Below are 23,344 nucleotides of genomic sequence, written 5' to 3' on the forward strand. Positions count from 1 at the left end.
CCGCGCCCCCGCCCCCGGCCTCGCGGCCCCCGCCTGCCCTCGGTCAGGCCCAGCGCGGGGCCGCGGGGCTGCCGGGCCCCGTTCGCCCGTGGGCGAGGCGCAGGGTCTCCGCCGCCCCCGGCCCGCGGCCCCCGCCCCCGGGCGGCCTCGTCGCCGAGGGCCCCGGGGATGTCGCTGTACCCCGCCCTCGTGTACAGCCCATGCGGGTGGCACGGGAGGGTCCCTGGACCCCCACCCCCGCGTTTAGAGAAGCTGAGTCCGGGTGATGGGGTCTCCCAGACCCCTTGCGCCTTGTTTTCTTAAGCCTTTTGGTGGCAGAGAGAAGGTAGCGAGGTGGATGGACAGGTGACGCGTGCCTGCCCGGGGTGGGTAGCCGTGCGGGGACGGGGCGTGCCCGGCCGCTCAGGTGCGGCCCGCCTCGCGCGGACAGGTGGGCACGGGGGCCACGTGCGGCCTCCGGCGAGAGGGGCGGTGTTCACACAGGTGAAAATAGAAATGAAGACTCATGGAAATAAATACTTCTACCTGGTGGTTAGAGTTATCTCCCATTTACCTTTTTCTTAAGCCCCTAATGTAGTGGTTGGGTTTTTTCCCCCGCAAATGCTCAGAAATTGCCCCTCACCCCCAAGTCCCCAAAGGGAGTTTAAAACGGTAGAAACAAGTGTGTGATCAGAGACACGTGGACCTATGTGTGTATTTAAAGCTGCCAACACTCGTTTTAAAAAAAACCACATTGGCTTAAGCCAGACTCAAGTGAATTTGGAGAACCCAGCTTGGTTCCTGAAGGTGTTTTTAAGGGTGAGATGTAAAGGAGCCACTGGTTTTGTGATGAACCTTAAAAGGTAGCAATGACAGTTCTCCTTGGAGAATGCAGTGATGTCAACACTTGATAAGGGCGTGATCCCACCCGGGTGCACACACCACTACCGTATTTTGTTTCAAGCTCGGACGTTTTCACGTATTCCACGTTTTCACTGCTTCACTCCTTCCCCAGATTTCCTGACATCGCTGCCTTAGGGTGAACGATTAAGAAATAGTAGCTCTATAATTTAGATTTTCAAGAGGAAAAACCCCAATTTTTTAAAATAGTTTTTCTTCTTATATCTGTGATTCATACTTTTTGCAACAAAGTAGCCAGCAAAGAATAGACTAATATGTTCCATTTTGGAAGCTGGCAGGACGGTTATTTCTCCAGAAGACAAATAAATAAATTTAAAAATCAACGGTAGTTGGAAGTCTGCTAGCTTGTCTTAGAATAATTATATTTGACAAAGGACTCTGTTTACTTAGGATGTGGCTCTTATATCATTTTCGATGTCATTATCTGTGCAGAAGGCCAGGAAAGAACAGTCCTGCCATTTTGCAGATTGAAAGGAGGTTTAAGGCAACTGTCTTCCACCCGTGTGCTCAGAGGCTGGGATGGTGCGCGGTGACTTAAATGCTTTTTCAGACTTTGTTCCTCATTTGCAAAGCGTGGATGGCCCTGCTCAGCTGCCCTCACAGTGCTGGTGTGTGCAGATATTCATTCATTCGGCCATTCATTCATTCTTTCCACCATTGTTTACTGAGCACCTGTTAGGTGCCCCACGCTGTAGTGAATGGAAAGGGGGCTGCACCTGGTGGACCTAATGTTCTGGGCAGGGGGGTAGGAGGTGGTGTAGATAGAAAATCATAAAACTCTCAGGTAAGGGGGTGGGAAGAGCATGAAGAAAGGAAGGAGGGCAGGCAGGTGGCGGGCAGGGGATGGGGCACTTGGGGGCTGGGACTAGAAGGGGCTGTGTGAGGAGGGGCCACAGTGGAGACAGTCCTGTCAGGGAGCCTCTGGTGGAGGTGGGTGGGGTGGTGCCTGCCCCCACCAGGCAGATGTTGGCAAATTCTGAGGCCCTGGGGTGGCATGAGCCCAGGATGGGACAAGCCAGTGTGGCCGTGAAGGTGAGGCAGCAGGGGCCATGCACCAGGCACAGATTTTCTTCTGAGTGCCTTGTGGATGCCACCGAGGGGCTTTGAGCAGTGGCGGGGCAGAGTCTGCATCTTTTTGCTGTGTGTGGGAAATGGAGTTGGCATCACTGGAATCCATGCCCTGCATGATTCTTCTCCACAGAACACGGAGGTAGAAGGGGAGATGGGGCAGGACAGAGCCTCGTTCCAGAGCCAGGCAGGCCTGCTGCTGGTTTGGTTGGGAAATGCATGGTGGGTGACTGGAGCTGCTGTTTCCTGAGGTGCAGCTGACAGCTGTGTCCTGGGTGTGGGGGTGACCTGAGGGAATCAGGGGCCCTGTAGACCAGACATCTTCAAACTCTCCCTCAGAGTGGGAGAAGCCCCTGCCCTGGGGCCATGTCCACTCCTCAAAAGGCTCCTCCTAAGGAAAGGTCCCTCCTCTTGCAGTCATGGCCCTTGGGTGTGGGAACTGCGGGGGGTGGTGTCCCAGCAGATTTAAGGGTGTTGGGGAACGGCTCCCCCGTGGGTCACAGGCCTGCAGCAGCTGCGGGAGCCTCTGCACCAGCGGTGTTCATGGTGATCGTTGATGACAAGTTGATCTTTGATGAATTCAGGCTCAGAACTCCAGAGGATGTGGCACTGGGAGACTCTGCTGTGACCAAGCCCCTTCTGCTCCCATCTCCTTATTTCTGGAGCCAGCTTCTCTGTGCTCACATTTCTAGAAAGAGGAATAGGGAGAGAGGTGACCGTTTGTCCATGATATGTGAACTGATGAGGGGAAAAAAACTCTTTCTCGTCTGTTAAACGCAGCTTTTATGTTAGACGATGATTTGCCAAAATGTAGACTATTTCTGTTTTGATCAGTGGTGTTCCAATTGTAGTCACACCACAAAAAGGAGATTTGGTTCAATGGTGGACCACATATATGATGCTGGTCCTATAAGATGATAGTACCACATTTTTACTCTACCTTTTCTGTGTTTAGATAAGCAAATACTTACTATTATGTTACAGGTAGCTACAGTATTCTGTTAAGTGCTGTACAGGTTTGTAGCGTAGGAGCCGTAGGCTGGGCCGTATAGCCTAGGCATGTAGTATATACCCTAGGCTATACCATCCAGGGTTGTGTATGTACACTCTATCATATTTGCATGACTACAAAATCCCATAGCAATGCATTTCTCAGAATATATTACTGTCATTAAGCAACACATGACTGTACTGCAGTGATAATTCAGAAGGCGTTAGCACAACCCTATGGTTGTAGAAAATCAAGGCGAATTCAATTTATATGCATGTTTGTGTTGCAGAAAGTTACAGGAGGGTGAATCAATAGAGTAATTTCAAGCACGAATATATGACGTTGGGTTTACATTTTGTAGTAACAGAAATAGGAGTTCCTCGTGGAAGAAGTGTATACTTTCTGACCTTAAAGAAGAGCTTGCTCGTGTGCATTGTAAATAGATGACGGTGGCTGTCACGTTGTCATGCCTAGATTCTAATAGTTACGTTTACAAGAGTGACATGGCAGTTTTATTTTCAGTATTTACAGTATGTTGGAAATAATGTCCCTTGCAGCTGTTTGAAACAGCAATGAACAGTTTATACTGTCAGCTGAGATGCAGGGAGTAGCGTTTTAGGAAACATTTTCATGGGGATGCTGGCAAAACTCAAAGAGCCTGGCTGCTTCTGGTTCCAGGCGTCAGGTGGAGCTACCATCTGGGGCCTGGGGAGGGTGAGGGGCCACCAGGATGCTGACTTGGGAGTTGGGGGTGGCAGGTAAGTGCTGCATCTAGAGGGAGGGAGGTCTAGGTAGCCAGCTTGGGGTACCCCCTGTGGAGGCTCTGGAGGGGCGGTACAGATAGCAGAGGGGCTTAGGAGGGAGGATGCAGTGAGAGGGACCCCCCAGGGCAGAAGGGGTTTCCAGAGGAGGCAATAAGGATGACTTAGGGTGCAGAGGAGCTTGGACTGGGCAGGGGCCCTGCTGAAGCCACTTATCCTAAATGAATCCTACTCGGAGTAGGAGAAGCCGGGGTCTGCACCCTGTCCTGGAGTCCTCCAAGCCTGTGGGGTCTGATGAGCACAGGCGGCTCAGCAATTCCGTGCTTCCATACACTTACATAAAACTGGAGCTTGGCTTTCTCAGAGAAGATGCTTTTCTTTGCCTGAGAAGCGCCGTCTGTTACTGGCTCCGTTTGACCGACCTCCGTGTTCAGCATGGTCCAGGTCTCCGCTTGACAGCTCTGAGTGTTGACCTATTGCAAGCATCATCAGTAAACCTTGACTAAGCGATGTGGCTCGAGGCAAACTGATTGTGAGTCCAGGGTCCTTAATCCTTGATGTGGGTGGGGCCTGCAGGAGGTAAATGTGGTTGGACCTTAACTGCCCACTCACTGGACCGGAGTCTGCTTTTGAGAAGGGGTGTTTCAGGTGTCTCAACCCTCTGGGCTTCTGGTCTTTTGTAAGTTTCAAATTATGCATATATATATATGTGCTACTTAGTTATAGTAGGTTTGTCTTTTATTGTGACCAAAACCATAAATGTTATTTTAGCACCACGTTAGGCAAGAGGTTAACAGGGTCCTTGTTCTGAGCAGGCCGCCTCAACTCTGACTGTTAGCTGGTCCTGTCATCTGGATTCCTCTTGTCTCCCTGGGTCCCTGACTTCTCCAGGCTTTGCTCTCTGCCTATTCTCATTCTCTCTGCTTTTTAAAATATGCTAAACCAGCACTCACAGCCTCTCCACCATCCAAGCCCTCTAGGGTCACACAAGCCTCATCATTAAGTAGGAATCAGTCCTCCAACCTTTTTTTTTGTTGTTGCTAAGTAAACACAGGACAGCCAGTGAGAGCAGCCATCAGTGTGGTAGAGTCTATACTACCTCAGTTTTTTTTTTTTTTTTTTCCGAGACAGAGACAGAGTCTTGCTTTGTCACCTAGGCTGGAGGGCAGTGGTGCGATCTCCATCTCAGTGGTGCCATCTCTATCTCGTCTCACTGCAACCTGGGCTCACTGAAACCTACCTCCTGCGTTCAAGCAGTCTTCCCACCTTAGCCTCCCGAGTAGCTGTGACTACACGCCTACATGCCTGGCTGCAGTGCCACCATGCCTGGCTAATTTTTGTGTTTTCTCTAGAGATGGGGTTTCTCCATGTTACTCAAGCTGGTCTCAAATACCTGGGCTTCAGCGATCCTCCCACCTTGGCCCCCCCAAAGTGCTGGGATTAGAGGCGTAAGCCACCGTGCCCAGCACGGTTTCCATTTTTAATGTGGCAGAGTGTACACCTTTCTCTCCCTCTGAAAGAACCAGATGTGAAAATGAGAAGTATAGATGTCATCTTTGATGAAACTAAGAGGTTCAGAAAGTGAGAACGGAGAAGAAATCATAAACAGTACAAGAAAACGGTAGGGCTGAAGGGCTTGGTGCCAGGTTGAAGGCCAGTCAGTGCACAGCGTCAAAGCAGGTCACGGGAGCTAGAACAAAAATTCCAAAAGATTCTGGAGGTAGAGAGCTGCACAGAGAAGATTTGCTGGCACGAAAGATACCAGATGCATCAGGTATGATGCTGGAAGCTGATGGACTGTGGAGTCCTTCCTTGGACATTGGGCGTTCAGAGGGAAAGTGACCAGTGGCTGTGTACCCAGGCAGGCCAGCTGAGTTGTGAGGGTAGAATAAGGACATTCACAGACATGACAAATCCTCCCGCAAGATATACCCCCATGCGCCCTGCTGGGGAAACTACAGGAAAATGTGCTTTCCAGATCCAGGGAGCAGACCAAGGAAAGGGGAGTCACGAGGCTCAGGAAACAGCCTCAGGGGCAGGAGAAAGAACGAGGCGCCCTCAGGCAGATGTGGAAGGGGAGGCCCGGGATGCAGCTTGTGTCAGACCTCGAGGGCATGGGACAAGGAGGGGAGGTGCTAGGAAACACAGCGGAACCCTTGGTCCATCTTGTTGGTCTGACCCGGTGAAAAACTGTAAGGAGAAGCAATGGCAGGGTGCGGGAAGCTATAGCCATGGGTGTCTTCCCCTCCCACTACCACCAGCAACAGAATGTGTGCACGAGCAGCACACAAACCTGCACACAGCAAAGACAAGCCGCATGCACATGAAGCCACCTAGCACAGTTCTTCTACAAACTGGCTATAACCCACTTCCTCTCGAATCTTCTTTCTCACTAAATACCGTGCTTTCTTCCAGCTGAATCCAGTGGTTCCGCGTGCCCAGGAGTGTGCATTTTGTGCTCTCCTTGGCCCTCAGCGCCCCCGACCTCCTGCACCACCGCCTCTGCCCTGCACAACAGTAGCAAACAAAATGTGTGCAGAGCATGTTGAACGTTTCCGACACAAAGAGATGATACATGTTTGAGATGATGGATACGCTTATTTCTCTGATCTGATCACTATCCATTAGAAGCATCAGTTTGTACCCCATAAATAGGTACAATTGATTATATGTCAAAATAAATTAAAAGTATAAAAAATGAGGCTTAAGCAAATATAACAAATGAATTAAAGTTATTGATAGTGAAGTTGTTTAAGTTCATTCATTTCATTATTTCTTTTGAAGAAAAAAGTATTAATAATGAACTTGTTAAGGCAGCCAATATTTTCAGAGTCATAATATATACGTCGATTTAACTATAATCATACTGGGAAGTGATGGGGGGGGGAGAGAATGTAAGAAAACCAGCCCTTCATCTGCCTGTAAGAAGTAAAAATGCAAGATCCAACTTTGAGAGAGGAGGGATCTCAGAGGTGCGTGTTATTTTGAGGTGCAGAAGCAGATATAGCAGAAAGAGGCTTGAATGGCCGCCCTGGGGAATGGGATAGCAAATGGGGAAGCGGGAAGGGGCACTTTTTGTGTTTTAAAGCTGTTTATATAGATCCCATTTGGATGAAACCAAGAGGTTCAGAAAGTGAGAAAAGAGAATAAATCATAAAAGAAATACTCTTAAGAAAACCTTGTACTATTTCTAGCTATGTAATAGCTGTTTGCTTTATTTTAGAGAAGACAAAAAGAAAGACTTGGAAATAAAAGGGCCCGATGTTCCATTGTATCCTGGGGCTTTCCTTGCAGATGGGCAGGGCTGGGCCAAAGGGGGGTTCTGGTCACGTAGGTGTGCGCTGCTGCATAGGTGGAGGCCGGCATGCTGCAGGAGAGGCTGTACTCAGCAGGGCTGGTCAGAGCACCCATGTGTCCCCATGTCCTGAGCCTGGGTGCTGGAGAGGTGACGAAAGGAAACTCAGCCATCCCCAGGAAGGAGGCTGCTGATTGGCTCTCAGTGGTAACAGCAGAGGACCACTGTTAGTTTCTGTCATGTTTCAAGACATGTGGAGAGGGACAGTAGGCTTCTCATGTCTACTTTCGTGACCCACTGTTGGCCTACAGGTCCCAGATTGGAAACTAGAGGGTCAGTGAGCAGCTCTTGGAAACGTCTCTAGGCAATGAGGTGTCCTACACTGAGCCACTGAGCCCAGTGAGGCCTGCAACTGCAATCCTGCCCCACCTCCTGGTGGGCTCACTCCAGTAGGGGAGGAAGGATATGGGCTCAGACAGGCACAGCCTGTGGCTTTAACAATGGCAGCTGCTGCTCAAGAGGGACAGTGACAGGGGGGGTTGACCCCAGGCAGAGGCAGAGGAGGTGGTGCAGGAGGAGGGTGGTTTGGGGGAGTGGAGGGCCAAGGAGAGTCCCCCAAACACTCCTGGGGCATGTGGAACCCCCGGATGAGGCTGGAAGAACGCATTGTATTTAATGAAAAATAAGATGAGAAAGAAAGGGAGTTACCGCTGGCTTGCAGAATGCATGCATTTTAACTGCTGGGCAGCAGGCAGTGAGGAATGGTTGCTGTATTGAGGAATGTTGTGCCATCTCATCACAGCCTTGGAAGCCAGGTGAAAAACCTCTGCCCATCTGTGTCTGTGTTTTATCCGCACGTCTGTATCTGTGTTTTAACACTGTTTTATGAGATGGTAACAATGAACTGAAATTTGGAAGTTGTGCCAGCTGCAAGGGACTTGGTGAACACTAGGCCACCTCTTACTGTAAGGTGAGGAAACTGAGGCCCTTGGAGGGACCATAACTCACCTGAGGTCTCTCTCATCTGGTAAACAGCAGAGGCAGACTCACACCCTGGGTCTGGTGTCTAGTCCTCTTGTAGCAAAGCCAGGCCCTGCCCCTTTGCTGACCCCAGGAGTCTGCAGTCTGGACCATCCTTCTTTAGCACATTCATCAGCGTGTGCGAAAGGTGCTCTTTGCCCAAATAAATTTGGGAACCTGCTGGACAGAACACATCTCAGCAGATATTTTTGTTAAAGGACTTTTCGGGGCCTCTCCTGTGCCAGTGTACGTCGTGACTCCAGAGTGGGAATCTGCAGGGTGTCCCAAATTTACTTAGCCAGAGTCCCTCTCCACCCACCCACTAGCCCCCCGAAGCCCACGCACAGCATCTTTCAGGACAGTTCTGCAGCACATATTTTTCAAAGTACGTTTGCTTTTTCCGGTAGTGGGTTTTCCCTGAGTGCTTTTAATATTGTTACGAGGGCATGTGCCCGTTGGGAAAGATGTTCTCCTGCTTCAACAAAAATTCCCTGAGCCTCTAGACCAGGGCTGGCTTCTGAGCACTTGAGATGTGCCTGGTCCAAATTAAGATCAGCTGAAAGGGTAAAATACACACTGGATTGCTAAGGCTTAGCATGAAAAGATTCCTGAATACTTTTTTATGTTGTATTTTTTCTATATTTATATTAATAGATGTTGACATAATATTTTGGGTGTACTGGATTAATAAAATGTTACTAAAATTACATATGTGAATCTTAGCAAGAATTTTTATGGCTTAAATAAGATTGTTCTGAAGTTTATACGGAAAGGCAAAGGAACTAGAATAGAATGGCTGGAACAATTTTGCAAAAGAAGAATAAAGTGGGAGGAACCATTCTGCCCAGCTTTGAGACTTGATTAAAGCTACAATCATCCAGACTGCATTGACTGGGTTCCGCCGAGTGTGGTGGTGCTGGAGAGACGAGTGGAGTAGAAGGGAGACCCAGGCATCGACTCACGTAAGTGTGGGCACCCGGCTTTGACAGGGATGCAGTAGCCAGTCAGCAGTGCCGAGGCCGGGGGGCATTGTAGACAAAAAGGTGGACCTCAGCCTCAGCCTCTCAGCTTATATAAAAATTAATTCAGATTGGATAACAGATTTAAATGTAAGATGTATAATTGTTTACTAGCTGGGCGTGGTGGCTCACGCCTGTAATCCCAGCACTTGGGGGGCCGAGGTGGATAAATAGCTTGAGCCTAGGAGTTCAAGACCAGCCTTGGCAACATGGAGAAACCCCGTCTCTACTAAAAGTGCAAAATTAACCAGGCGTGGTGGCACATGCCTGTAATTCCAGCTACTCCAGAGGCTCAGGCAGAAGAATCACTGAACTCGGGAGGCGGAGGTTGTGGTGAGCTGAGATCGCACCATTGGACTGCAGCCTGGGCAACAACAGTGAAACTCCATCTCAAAAAAAAAAAAAAAAAAAAAAGCCAGTGATGTGTGCCTGTAGTCTAACAACTCAGGAGGCTGAGGCCGGAAGATCGCTTGAGCCCTGGAGGTGGAGGTTGCAGTGAGCTGAGATCACACCCCTGTACTCCAGCCTAGGTCACAGAATGAGACTCCCTCTTAAAAACAAAGACTGTTCCAAGAAACACAGGAGAAAGTCTTTGGAACCTTGGGCTTGGCAAAGGTAAGTCTTAGATGTGATACCAGAAGCGTGGTCTGTGAAAGGGAAAATCAATCCTTTAGACTTCAACAACATGAAAAACCATTGCTCGGCAGAAGACCCTCGAACTGGGAGTGGGAGGAATGAAAAGACAAGCCCAGACAGGGAGAAAATACTTGCAAACTACACGCGACAAAACATCTAGATATACAGATAAGGAACTCTCAAACGCAACTGTAAAATAACACTGTGTCAGTCCAACTAGAAAATGGGCAAAAGGGCCGGGCGCGGTGGCTCATGCCTGGAATCCCAGCATTTTGGGAGGCTGAGGCGGGTGGATTACGAGGTGAGGAGTCCAAGACCAGCCTGGCCAATGTGGTGAAACCCCATCTCTACTAAAAATACAAAAATTAGCCAGGCGTGGTGGCGGGCACCTGTAGTCCCAGTTACTTGGAGGCTGAGGCAGGAGAATTGCTTGAACCTGGGAGGCGGAAGTTGCAGTGAGCCGAGATCATGCCACTGCTGTACTCCAGCCTGGGTGACAGAGAGAGACTCCATCTCAAAAAAAAGGAAAAGGAAAATGGGCAAAAGATGTGAAGAGACCTTTTACTGAAGAAGATTTATTGATATTAATACATGTGGCCTACAAGCACGTGAAAAGATGTTCAGCGTCTTTAGCCACTAGGGAAATGCAAATTAAAACCACAAGGAGGCACCACTTCGTATCTGCCGGAATGGCTAAAATAAAACGTAGTGACCCACCAGATGCTGGTGAGGCCGCTGAGAAACTGGATCTCTCCTGCGTCGCTGGAGGGAGGTGCAAAGTGCTGCAGCCTCTCTGGAAAACAGCCTGTCAGTTTATTAAAAAACGAAACATCCTCCTAACAGATGACCCAGTCATTGCACTCCTGGGCATTTATCTCAGAGAAATGAAAACGTATGTACAAAAAACCTGTACACGATTGCTCCTAACAGCTTTATTTGTGACAGCCCCATGTGGAAAAAAACCCAAGTGTCCTTCTATGAGTGAGTGAATTGCTGAACAAACGGTAATGCACTCGAACCATGGAATATTATTCAGCAATATAAAGAAATGAGCTTTTCATTGAGGCAACATCCTGGAGGGATCTCAAGGGCATTGTTTCAGTTAAAAAAAGCCAATCTTAAAGGTCACAGGCTGTCTGATTTCATTTATATGACACTCTTTTGTTTTTGTTTTTGTTTTTTTTTGAGATGGTGTTGCCCAGGCTGGAGTGGATCTCGTCTCACTGCCGCATCCACCTCCCGGGTTCAAGTGATTCTTCTGCCTCAGCCTCCCGAGTAGCTGGGATTACAGGCTGCCACCACCACACCTGGCTAATTTTTGTATTTTTAGTAGAGATGGGGTTTTGCCATGTTGGCCAGGCTGGTCCTGACCTCAGGTGTTTCACCGACCTTGGCCTCTCAAACTGCTGGGATTACAAGCATGAACCACCATGCCCAGCCTATATGACATTCTCGAAATGACAGAGATGGAGAACATTTTCTCTAGACGTGTCTTTTAAAATCGTGAAGCTGGCGGGGCGCGGTGGCTCAAGCCTATAATCCCAGCACTTTGGGAGGCCGAGACGGGCGGATCACGAGGTCAGGAGATCAAGACCATCCTAGCGAACACGGTGAAACCCCGTCTCTACTGAAAAATACAAAAAACTAGCTGGGCGAGGTGGCGGGCATCTGTAGTCCCAGCTACTCAGGAGTCTGAGGCAGGAAAATGGCGTAAAACCCGGGAAGCGGAGCTTGCAATGAGCTGAGATCCGGCCACTGCACTCCAGCCTGGGCGACAGAGCGAGACTCTGTCTCACAAGCGAAAGGTAAAAAACGTCGTGAAGCTTTCATTTCCCAATATTTCAAAACCAGTAGCTTTTTCTAAACCTCCTCAGCCTTTGCAGGTCACATTAATAAATAATCCTCAAAACTGTTTTTCAAGCCGGGCACAATGGCTGCGCTCCCAGCTATGCGGAGGCTGTGGCAGGAGGGTCGCTTGTGCCCAGGAGTTTGAGGCTATAGTGCGCTATGTTCACGCCTGTGAAAAACCACTGCTCTCCAGCCTTGGCAACATAGTGAGACTCTGTCCTTTCAACATGTTTGTTTCACCTGTTCTGCTGTAGTGTGTAGCGCTCAGCTTGCTTTCCTTTCACTGCTTTCAGGACCCTTTGCACAAAACTTTTCCTGGGGGAAGCAGGAAAATCTGCCCCCAGCCCTGGGGAAGGTTGTGAACAGAGGAGGTCAGGGCTAGAGTAGAAAGGAGTTGCATCTTAACTCCTTTCAGTTTTGAGGAGTTTGTCTACCGGCGCAGCAGAGGCCCCTGAATGGCTGCTTTCTGCAGGGTCACTGTGTGTGTGAATAGAAAATCTGTGCAAAACTCAGATAGTCAGTGAGGTTTCTGGGCTTTCTGAGCTGAGGGTGTCTGGCATCTCCCCACATCTCAGAGCTCAGCACAGAAAGGAGTGCCCACTCCCTTAGCCCTGCCTGGGGAGGTTACTCTCCCAGGTAAGCAGGTTGTGGTTGAACCTGGCGGGGCACACCCATCTGGTAACAACAGAAAGGTCAGATTCCTTGTTCTAGACCTTTCCCCCTTTGTACTGAGAAGGGCGTGGATAGGGTCTCCCCCGGCAGTGGAGGTGTTCTGGCTTCTCCCCAGGAATCAAGATGCAGGTCAGGTGGTCCAGCCAGATCTGGGCTCTGCCAGCCCTCTCTAGCGTCCCCTGTGCAGGCCACGGTCGCACCCTTTGTTGTATGGCATGTGTGGAAGGGGACAAGCTTTGTGCTCGTTCTGCTGCCCTGAATGAACAGCCCTTCAACACCAGCTGCCCATGGCAGGTGTCCCTTGAATATCTGGACAAGAAATGGACTTCGTTTTATTTGAGCTGATAAGATATTCTTGTGGGTGCCAGGCTGCAGATTCCAAGAACCACATTGTTTCCTTGCAAGATTTCTTCAGTAGCACAGGCTTTATTTGAACTTTCTTTCAAGTACGTGAACCTGGAAACCCATAGACAGGCTTAGTGTTAAGTGGAGGGAAGGCAGTGGCCGGGCCAAAGCCAGACCAGGATGGTCCCCGGAGGCCACTATGGAGAAAGACCCCAGGCCGGGGCCACCTCCTGTCGTGGGCCAGGGATGTCAGAGGCCAAGCACAGGTCGTTGTGGTAGCATTGGAACCTTGCACCTAGCAGGTGCTTTGTAAATATCAAAAAACAATATAAAAGTTTAAAATCACTTTTTATATGGAACATGAAATTTCTCTTCCAGATCTTAATGCTAATCTAACTAAACTTTTGAACTTTCTTGGCATAACTTGTGCAAACAAAACATTTGGAACTTTCCAACCACTCTTAATTATCTGGAGATGAAGAAGGTGTCAGGTCAAAAGATTTATCAGGGCTTTCTTGTACATGGGGTGCTACATACAAAGTACATAAGAACTGAACGAAGGGAGTAAGTGGAAAAGTCAGTTTTAAGCTTCTGTCTTTCATGGTTAAAGATCTAATAGAGGCTAGACGTGGGGGCTCATACCTGTAATCTGAAGTGGGAGGCTGAAGCAGGAGGATTGCTTGAGGCCAGGAGTTTGAGACCAGCCTGGCCAACATAGTGAGATCAAATCTCTACAAAAAAATTTAAAAAGTTAGCTGGGCATAGCGGTGCGTGCCAGTAGTCCCAGTTACTTGAGAGGCTGAAGCTGGAGGATCGCAGGAGGCCATGAATGTGAGGTTATAGTGAGCTGTGATGGGACCATTGTACTCCAGCTTGGGTGACAGAGCAAGACCCTGTCTCAAAGTAAAATGAAAGAAAATAAATCTAGTAGAAAAAACAGACCATGCGCATGACATTATGTGAAGCTGAGATAGTGGTTTAGGAAGAGTCAACTTTTTGGGGGGATCACGGAGGAGGTGAGAGTAATTGAAGGGAGGAAGGTGTCTGGGAGGGTGAGGTTAGGGCTCTGTCTTGAAAGATGGTAGAACCCCCGTGGTGGACTGAGAGGAAGTGGCTGTGCCTGGGGTGAACCTCGCGTCCGCTGCCTGGGGTGTGTTAGGGGGTGTACCAGGAAGTGGCCGATTCTCTTATCAGACATCAGCCTGTCCTGTGTGCCGGCACTGAGGAGGGTCCAAGTATATTCTGCTGTACAAGGCTGCTACAGGTCTTGCCCTCTTGGCCCTTGAAGTGTGGTGGGAGAGAGACGTGAGATCAGTCACACACAGGCGTGGCTACGTGGGTGACAGTGCTGTGAAGGAAATCACAGAGCACTTTTGGAAAGCATGCCACACTTTGGACAGGTGGATCAGGGAGCCCCTCCCCGAAGAAGTGAAGTTAAGCTAAGACTGAGGAGTGAGCAGGCATTGCAGAGAGGGCTGGGGAGTGAGGAGTGAGCAGAGGAGTGGGGAGTGGGGACTGAGGAGTGAGCAGGCATGGCAGAGAGGGCTGGGGAGAGGTCCAGCCAGGGGGGCGAGCATGTGCAAAGGCCCAGAGGCAGGACCCAGCTTGGCGTTCTGGGAAGTGTGGCTGGAGAGGGGGGGGTGGGGGGGGGTGAGAAGGCTGCTGAGGGCAGTGGCTTGGCATTCTGGGAAGTGTGGCTAGAGACGGTGGGGCTGGGGTGAGAAGGCTGCCGAGAAAGGCAGTGGCTGGTGGTGTGCAGGAGCTTGGGGTTTCTTCCTGGGACAGTGGGAAGCCGATGAAGCTTCAGGCTGGCAAGTGATGTGATTGGATTTATGTTCTAGAAGAACCGCTCTGCAGTGTGGAAAATGGGTTGGCGGCCCAGGCAGAGGTGGAAGAGTTATCTGGAGACTCTTGCAGCCTTACAGGTGGAAGAAAGTGGGGTGTGGCTAAGGGAGGTAGTAACGGGGGCTGTCGGTAGTTGGTGTGATGGGCAGGTGTGAGAGGGAGGCCAGAGAGGTCACAGCGGTTCCAGGTCTCTCTGACAACCCGTCCTAAGATGCAGGAGGTGGGGGCAGAGAGACTTTGTCAGCAGCGTCCAGATGTTTACTTTTGACCTGTTGGTTTTTGGGTTGACTGTTGCCTTCTGAATGAAGATGCAAATGGTTTTCCTTTTATAGATTGTGTTTTTGGTGACAAGTCTAAAAACTGTGGCTTGCTCTAGAGCCCAAAGATTTTCTCTGTTTTTCTAAGTTCTATTATTTAATATTTTATGTTTTAAGACTGATCCATTTTGAGTTGATTTTCTAATAAGAAATGAGGTGATAGTTCATCTTTTCCTCTGTGGATGCCCAGTTGTTCCAGCACCATCTGCTGAAATGGTTGCCCTTCCTCAATTGGACTTTAAAGTCCAATCCGCTTTTGTCTTTGTAAAAAAAATGCACGCCAGGCGCGGTGGCTCACACCTGTAATCCCAGCACTTTGGGGTGGGCAGATCACGAGGTCAAGAGATCAAGGTCCTCCTGACCAACATGGTGAAACCCCATCGCTACTAAAAATATAACAGTTAGCTGGGCGTGGTAGCACATGCCTGTAATCCCAGCTACTCGGGAGGCTGAGGCAAGAGAATCGCTTGAACTGGGAGGCGGAAGTTGCAGTGAGCTGAGATCGCGCCACTGCACTCAAGCCTGAGCGACAGAGCAAGACTCCATCTCAAAAAAAAAAAAAAAAAAGCTTTGGGCGTGTTTGTTTAGGTCTGTTTAGGTCTGTTTCTGGGTTGTCTGTTTTGTTCCATTGATCTCTGTTCACCTTCTTACCAGTATCCGAGTTTTTTGACGGTAGCTTGATAATGAAGTTTGAAGTCAGGCAGACTGAGTCTGTCACTTCAGGCTTCTTTTTCAAGGTTGTTTTTAACAGTTTTCTTCACAGAGCGTTCCGTGTAAGGAACATTTGTCTGAAGTCACCCCTCATTTCCCATTTACCACCAGGTTAGATGCAGATGGTCCCGGTCTGAGCTTAATTGACATTTGTGATAAGTTTGGTTTCCTTATATTATTACTGTGGTCTTCTTGTGATGGCAGTCACGTTTAGTTAGTTTTTGTAGTAGTAGTCATATAAATTTTAAAGAGATTTTCAGGCAAAGCGGTGGTTCTCAGACTCGAGCAGCATCCGAACCACCTGGAGGGCTTTGCAGGCAGAATGCAGGGCCCTCTGCCAAGTCTGATTCAGCAGGTCTGGGGGTGGGAGGCAGGCATGTGCATTTCTGAGACGTTCCCAAGCAGTGCTGGCACTGCTGGTTCCTGATTCAGAGACCACATTTTGAAATCACTGATGTAAGGTAAGTCTTCCCAGGATTGTTTGTTGAGATGGGGGGATCTTGAACTTTTTTTTTTTTTTTTTGAGAGTCTCGCTCTGTCGCCCCGGCTGGAGTGCAGTGGCACGATCTTGGCTCACTGCAACCTCCGCCTCCCGGATTCATGCCATTCTCCTGCGTCAGCCTCCCAAGTAGCTGGGACTACAGGCGCCCGCCACCACGCCTGGCTAATTTTTTTTTGTATTTTTTTAGTAGAGATGGGGTTTCACCATGTTAGCCAGGATGGTCTCGATCTCCCGACCTTGTGATCCACCCGCCTTGGCCTCCCAAAGTGCTGGGATTACAGGCGTGAGCCAATGCACCCGGCCTTTTTTTTGTTTTTGAGACGGAGTCTTACTTGGTCACCCAGGCTGGAGTGCAGAGGCTCACGATCTTGGCCCACCACAACTTCCACCTCCTGGGTTCAAGTGATTCTCCTGCCTCAGCCTCCCGAGTAGCTGGGATTATAGGTATGCACCTCTGTGCCTGGCTAGTTTTTGTTTTTTTTTTTGGGATGGAGTCTCGCTCTGTCACCCAGGCTGGAGTGCAGTGGTGTGACCTCAGCTCACTGCAAGCTCCACCTCCCGGATTCACGCCATTCTCCTGCCTCAGCCTCCCAAGTAGCTGGGACTACAGGCGTCCACCACCACACCGGCTAATTTTTTTTTTTTTTTTTAAGTGGAGATGGGGTTTCCCCATGTTGGCCAGGATGGTCTCGATCTCCTGACCTTGTGATATGCCTGCCTCGGCCTCCCAAAGTGCTGGGATTACACGCATGAGCCACCGTGCCCAGCCTAGTTTTTGTATTTTTAGTAGAAATGGGGTTTCACCATGTTGGCCAGGCTGGTCTTGAACTCCTGACCTGAGGTGATCCACCCATCTTCATCTCTCAAAGTGCTGGGATTACAGACGTGAGCCACGCGCTTGCCTGGGATCTCAGACTTCTAGTTCTTTTTTCTTCTCCTTTTCCCTGAAACAGTACTTCCTGTGTGCCTTGTTCTGGGATGTCTTGTGTGCCTTAGCGGCCTGGAGACCACACTTCCCCTTCTACAGGGGCACTTTCTGAGTGTTAAAGAGATTTTTGCTAAGACAGCAAAGACTTTGAAGATGCTCCATTACTCAGGCCTGATCTGCAGCCCAGGATGGCTGTGGTCTCTGATCCTGGGCCCAGAGGAGCCGTTTTAGAGAGGCCATGTTTTGGGGACCAGATGCTGCTAATCAGGACCCGTACTGCCAGGACTCAGACATTTACATAGAATCGGAGTGTAGCACAGGAGGCTAAAACCCTGTTCTCCTGCTTCCCTCACCTCCCTCTTCTGGGTTTCCTTTCCCAGCAGCTCCACTCAGAGGGGATCTTCTTTGGGGGCACCTGGGGGGTGGGCAGTCTGTGAGAGGTGGAGGCCAGAGGCAAGGTCTGCCCTGGGGAGAGGCGGCCACGCCAGGCCTCAGGGGATTCGTGCAGGTTCCCAAGTAAGCAAGGCCAGGAGGACTTCCCGCCATCCTCCCACTCCGATTCCAGTACCTTTGTTGGGACTCTGTATTCTGCGGTGATCTAACCACAGTGTGGGGAGCCTCTTAAGGCCTATTGTTCCCATTGCCCAAGCTTCTGACCGTGAGTGGCGTGGGTTCCTGCAGGGGGCACACAGGTCCTACACCTCCAGCAGCACAGCAGCAACTCATGAAAGCGTGCCCCTCCCCACCCCACCCTGGGTTTCTTCTGCCCTTTGCCCCTATTCATCTCCTGTTCACTGCCCAGCTGAGCCCCCATCCAAGACTGGTCCCTGTTTGCGCCGAGGTGCCTAGGAGCTGGGGCAGGCGAGGCCGAATGCGGCTGTGAAACTGAGTCAGACTTGCTGGAGCTGCGTTTTGAACATGAATGCGTGTTCCCAGGAAAAGAAGATAAAGTGCTGTTCTGGGAGAAAATTTCACCCCCCTGGTTATTTCTGGCATTTTAAGATCAAATTGGAACTCTCTCTCCTCTGCCTCCCTTTCTTTTTTTTTTTTTTTTGAGACGGAGTCTCGCTCTGTTGCCCGGGCTGGAGTGCAGTGACCGGATCTCAGCTCACTGCAAGCTCCGCCTCCCGGGTTTACGCCATTCTCCTGCCTCAGCCTCTGGAGTAGCTGGGACTACAGGCACCCGCCACCTCGCCCGGCTAGTTTTTTGTATTTTTTAGTAGAGACAGGGTTTCACCGTGTTCGCCAGGATGGTCTCGATCTCCTGACCTCGTGATCCACCCGTCTCAGCCTCCCAAAGTGCTGGGATTACAGGCTTGAGCCACCGCGCCCGGCCCCTCTGCCTCCCTTTCTTGTAGCTAACTCACTCTCCTAACTTGAAGTTTTCAACCCCACACTGCTCTCAAACACGCATGCTCAGTGACTGTGAGTTTCCATATGGGTTTTGCATGGTCTGCTTTTCACCCTTCAAGCTGCTGGGGATGAGTGGGGTGGAGGGCGTGTGGAATCAGCATTCAAGAAGTGCCAGCATGCACGCTTTCCTAAACCACCAGGAGTGGGCATCAAAGAAGCAGGATGCAGGAAGGATGTGCCAATGGGCGCAGTTGGGAATGGGGGTGGGCAGAGGAGGAATGATTATTCGGTAGCACATACTGTGTGTATCTCACTTTATGCTCCTCCCAAACTGCATGAGGTGGGTGTTTTTATTTCCATTTTACAGCCCAGGAGTGAACAATGTCTAGATCACCCTGTAAATATATGTGTGTGTGGGTGTCAGTTTGTGCTCATCTACCCACTATGCAAGTGTTTCTGGAGGTGAACCTCAAGGATGGATGGGGAATAGAATTATTGGATCTGATAACAGCTTATGTGGGAGCACAAGAGTCCTCCACAACACGCATTTATATAGTCCCCAGAGAAACGAGTGTTTATGGGCCACCAGCCATAGGTTAGGAACTGAAGAAAAAATGTTGCATTAGACACCCGACCTTGGGGAATTCACGGCCCAGTGAGTGAGGGGAAAAAAAGTGACAACTGGCTTTTTAAAAATGGTGATATAGGTGGGCATGATGACTCGTGCCATAATTCCAGCACTTTGGGAGGCTGAGGTAGGAGGATTGCTTGAGCCCAGCAGGTAGAGGCTGCAGTGAGCTGTGATCACGCCACTACGCTCCTGCCTGGGTGACAGAGGAAGACCCTGTCACCACAAAAAGGTGATATATTTGTTTTAAAAATGGTAATTGATGGCTAACATGAAAAGGTGAAAATCTGAGTTCACGAGGCTGTTCAAATCCGTTGCTTTTATTAAAAATAACATTATTTGAAGTGAGAAGGTGTTTCATTGACTCCAGCCCCATCCCACAATAAGAGGAGACCCCACTGTGTGCTCTGTTTAGAGCACCACATAATGTCCCAATACTGGCTGGAGGAGGCCCTTAGTAGGAATTGTCTTTAAACATTATTTTGGTAAGAGGCCAGGCGCGGTGGCTCACACCTGTAATCCCAGCACTTTGGGAGGCCGAGGCAGGCGGATCACAAGGTCAAGAGATTGAGACCAGCCTGGCCAACATGGTGAAACCCTGTCTCTACTAAAAATACAAAAATTAGCCGGGTGTGGTGGCTCATACCTGTAGCCCAGCTACTTGGGAGGCTGAGGCAGGAGAATCACTTGAACCTGGGAGGCAGAAGTTGCAGTGAGCCAAGATTGTGCCACTGTACTCCAGCCTGGGCGACAGAGGGAGCTCAATCTCAAAAAAAAAAAAAAAGTATTTTGGTATTCGGTAATGAGGCTCTCTTGTATCCTGACAGGTGTCAGAGATGGCTGAAGATGGGAGCGAAGAGATCATGTTCATCTGTAAGTGGCCGGGGGACCTGTCCGAGACCAGCCCTATGTCATAGAACACAGATGGGCATGGTGTTTGCTGTCTGGGCAAAGCCATGTCCACATTTGGTTTTTATAATATAGAAAAGTTGTGTATTTAAATTTTCCCTATGACACATTTATTTCCTAAGCAGTGCACTTATAGGGGTGTGGTTTTAATAGGATCACCTTTCTCAGAACTCCTGGCTGAGGGCACTTTGCAGGGGATAGCACTTGGTCCAGAAAAGTAATCCAGGGCTAGTCAGGAGGGAAGTGTGTTAGAGTTATCATGAACCCGCTAACATTGGCCATTTTCATTTATGCTCATTCTTTGGGGAGGGTCTTGGTCTTCCTCACTGTGGAGGTGACCGTGCTTGATTTCAGGTGTGTGGCGGAGCTGGAGCTTTCCCTGGAGGCATGTCGTGCTTTTGCACCCCTCATGTGTGCGTGAGCACTGACGGAGGCCTTCGGGACACAGGCCTCGTGCCATCCGATGCACCGTCCCTTGCTTATCTTTGTGGTGTTGGATGCATGTGTCTCATGACTCTGGGTCACCCTCATGGGGCCAGGGTCTCCATTTCCCAGGTTTGTGTTCTTTGCGTGTCTCCTTCCCTGGGTGCTCTAATGCTCGGATGTCTGCTTACAGGGTGTGAAGACTGCAGCCAGTACCACGACTCCGAATGTCCCGAGCTAGGCCCAGTGGTCATGGTCAAAGACTCCTTTGTGTTAAGCAGGGCAAGGTGAGTGACCGTCGTGAGCTGCTTTCAATGTCTCGGGCCTGTCCATATGCCAGCTGCGGCAGGAGCCTAGCAGCCTTCGTGTCTGCAGATGGGGAGGAAGGAGCCCGAGGGAGAACAGAGGCACTCTGAGTGAGTGCCAGCGATTCCCTTCCCTCTGTGAACTGAGCAGCCTTGCTGCCAGGATGCACCAAAACACGCGCTTCAAAGCTCCAGAGTGAGTTTCTTTGATCCACCCCAGGGTTCTTAGCTGGAGCCCAGCTGTTCCTGACACATTGTGGAGGCTGCAGAAGAATGGACTGGCCAAGGTGGTTGATATGCTGAGCACCAGTGGCCAAGCTGGAGGTCTGCTCGTTGGCTTCTCTGCATTCCAGGTCTTGGCCTGCCAGTGGACACATGCACACGCAGGCGGGGCAGGGGATGGGGGTCATGAGGACAGGACGGGGCTGACCCACAGCAGCTTCCGGAAGCAGCCCCTGCAGGCCTGGTGAGGCAGCTCAGTGGGCAGCAGCTGCCCTGCCGTTCCACCCTCACCTGGGGGAGGCTGTGCCACCTGGTGGCCCCGGGCAGGTGAGCTTGGGCAAGGCACTCTCTCCAGACCTCGGTGGCCTCTGTAAAGGGGAGAGGATGGCGGTGCCCGTGGGGTGGCTGTGGTGTTGTGGGTGATGGTACCTGGCACGAGCTGCTGCTGCACAGATGGTCACCGTCTTTCCAGGACTGTTTCCAGGAGCCTCCCCATGCCTCACAACACCGTTCATTTGTTTTTTCCTTAGTGTGATTCAAAACAAAGAGATTAATGTTTTGGCCTAAAGTAGAGAGAGGATCAACCCCCCTCTTCCCATCAACTCCCCTCTTCCCCACAACCCTCAGGGGCTGCCTGTTGCCCATGAAAATTCAGCTGAAACCCTTGGTCCTGCAGTTGGACCCTCTGGGCTGGCTCCTCGTCTCAGCCGCCTCCTGCCCACCCTGAGAGGTCTGTGCTCCGGGGACCCCATGTCCGCCTCTGTCGGAGGGACCTGTGCTCTGGGGACCCCATGTCTGCCTCTGTCTGAGGGGCCTGTGTGCTGGATACCCCACGTCCGCCTCTGTTCTGGACGTGTCATGGGCTCGTCCTGGCTCCTATGCCTTCCTCCCCACACCCTGTCCTTAACATTCTTCTACTTCAGTTAAAGAGATCACCTCCTCAGTGAAACTGGCCTGCTCCACTTGGCTGGATACCCTTTCTCTTTGGGACGCCCATGGCCCTTGCATCTCTCTCGGGGTGCTGTTGCTACGGCTCCTCAGCAGCGAGTTCTCTGTGGTCCCCCCTCCATCGCTGGTCCCCACGCCAGTCTGACCCTTTCCTGTCCCATAGCAGCCCCATCAGAGATGCGCCTGTTGTCGCTGTCTTTGCCACGGGGAGTGAAATCCATCCTTCAGTAAACAGCCCCGCCACGGTGTGCTCTGGGTGAATCTCAGGAGGGCCTTGTGGTCGGCCTCGTGTAGCTAAGGCCACAAGATTACGGCTAGATTGCCACAGCCCGAGGGCATCATCACAACCTCAGCCTCAGTAGGAAGGCTTCTGTTTTCTTTTTCTTTGAGACAGGGTCCTGTGCTGTCACCCAAGCTACAGTGCAGTGGCACAATCTCGGCTCACTGCAGTCTTGAACTCCCGGGCTCAAGCCATCCTGCCTTAGCCTCCTAATTAGCTGGGACAACAGGCACACGCCACCATGCCCAGCTAAGTTTTTGTATTTTTTGTAGAGACAGCGTTCCACCATGTTGCCCAGGCTGGTCTCAAACTCCTGGGCTCATTCAGTCTTCCCACCTCGCCTTCCAAAATGCGTGCTGGGATTACAGGTGTGAGCCACTAGAAGGCTTCTATTTTATCACCTGGAGAATTTTATTTCAGAAGACCCCTGGCGGTCAGTGAGGGCGAGCTTTTAGGTTATCTTAACGAGTCGGTCCCCAGGTGTGAGTGCTGTCTTTTGAGTCTTGCTTTATTCCATTTCCAGGTCATCCCTTCCTCCCAACTTGGAGATCAGACGACTGGAAGACGGAGCCGAGGGGGTGTTTGCTGTCACTCAGCTCGTCAAGCGGACACAGTTCGGTCCCTTTGAATCCAGGAGGGTCGCCAAATGGGAAAAGGAGTCCGCGTTTCCCCTGAAGGTAAAAGCTGTTGCCAAGCAGGAGCTCAGGAACTGGGTGTTTTTCTGGCGTTCCTATGTGGGAATGGGGAGTGAGAACCTCTGAGTTTCTGTGATTTGTCAGTTCCTCGAAAATAGCTCTAAATGTTGTAGGTCTGCTTAATTTCCAAGGAAACGTTTCTTTTTACATTGCAAGAGCATCAATGTTAAGTTGGTATTTTGTAATTTTTCAGTTTTTCAGAACATTAAAGAGCGTATTTAAAACACATACGCAGGAGAAACCCCAAATGCTGACTCCGGCTGTCTTACGACCTCCGTTGCTGTCGCAGGCTTTTCAAGGCAGTGTCTTGCAGGGGTCCATCACGCCGGTTATTTTCACACCTGTGCAGAGCGTATGGTCGTTTGCAAAGCTCTTTCAAAGGGAAGGTGTTTGTTTAGGCAGTGAGGAGACATTGGCCAACAGTACGAAGTTTGGTAGCTCTAAAAAGCGTATCAGTCTGAGAGAAGACAGTGGTTCTCTACTTTGACGTGAACTCGAGAAAACTAAAATGTATGTATATCGCAAGGCAGGCTTTAGAATACGTAAAAAATGAGCCCTCTGGAAGGCCTATGAGGCCAGGCGACGTGGGTTTTTGACTGTTCCCATGTCTGCCCTCAGGGGTACGATAGTACCCCAAGCCAGCCAGGCTTCAGAAATATCTGTGAAATAAACAAATGAGGAATGGGTTGTTAGTTAGCAAACTTTTCTTAGAGACCCTTGAAA

At 50.3% G+C, this 23,344-nt stretch overlaps 1 protein-coding gene across 14 annotated transcripts in view; it reads left to right on the forward strand.

The window, feature by feature from the left end:
• PRDM15 (PR/SET domain 15) overlaps positions 1–23,344 on the forward strand; it is a 75,217-nt gene that overhangs the window by 585 nt on the left and 51,288 nt on the right. For 8 of the 14 annotated variants that reach the window (XM_023191894.2, XM_023191897.2, XM_023191920.2 and 5 more), the window contains exons 2-4: positions 19,667–19,712; positions 20,365–20,458; positions 22,450–22,603. In XM_023191894.2, the coding sequence (XP_023047662.2) occupies positions 19,676–19,712; positions 20,365–20,458; positions 22,450–22,603 (285 nt within the window). In that variant the 5' untranslated portion in view covers positions 19,667–19,675. Of the gene's footprint in view, positions 1–13,411; positions 13,956–14,262; positions 14,481–15,231; positions 15,890–19,027; positions 19,072–19,666; positions 19,713–20,364; positions 20,459–22,449; positions 22,604–23,344 lie in introns of those variants that run through there. The other 6 variants (XM_023191939.1, XM_023191983.1, XM_023191912.1 and 3 more) reach the window with 6 other exon arrangements.

The sequence above is a fragment of the Piliocolobus tephrosceles genome, chromosome 19, assembly GCF_002776525.5.
Source record: "Piliocolobus tephrosceles isolate RC106 chromosome 19, ASM277652v3, whole genome shotgun sequence".
Classification (NCBI taxonomy): domain Eukaryota; kingdom Metazoa; phylum Chordata; class Mammalia; order Primates; family Cercopithecidae; genus Piliocolobus; species Piliocolobus tephrosceles.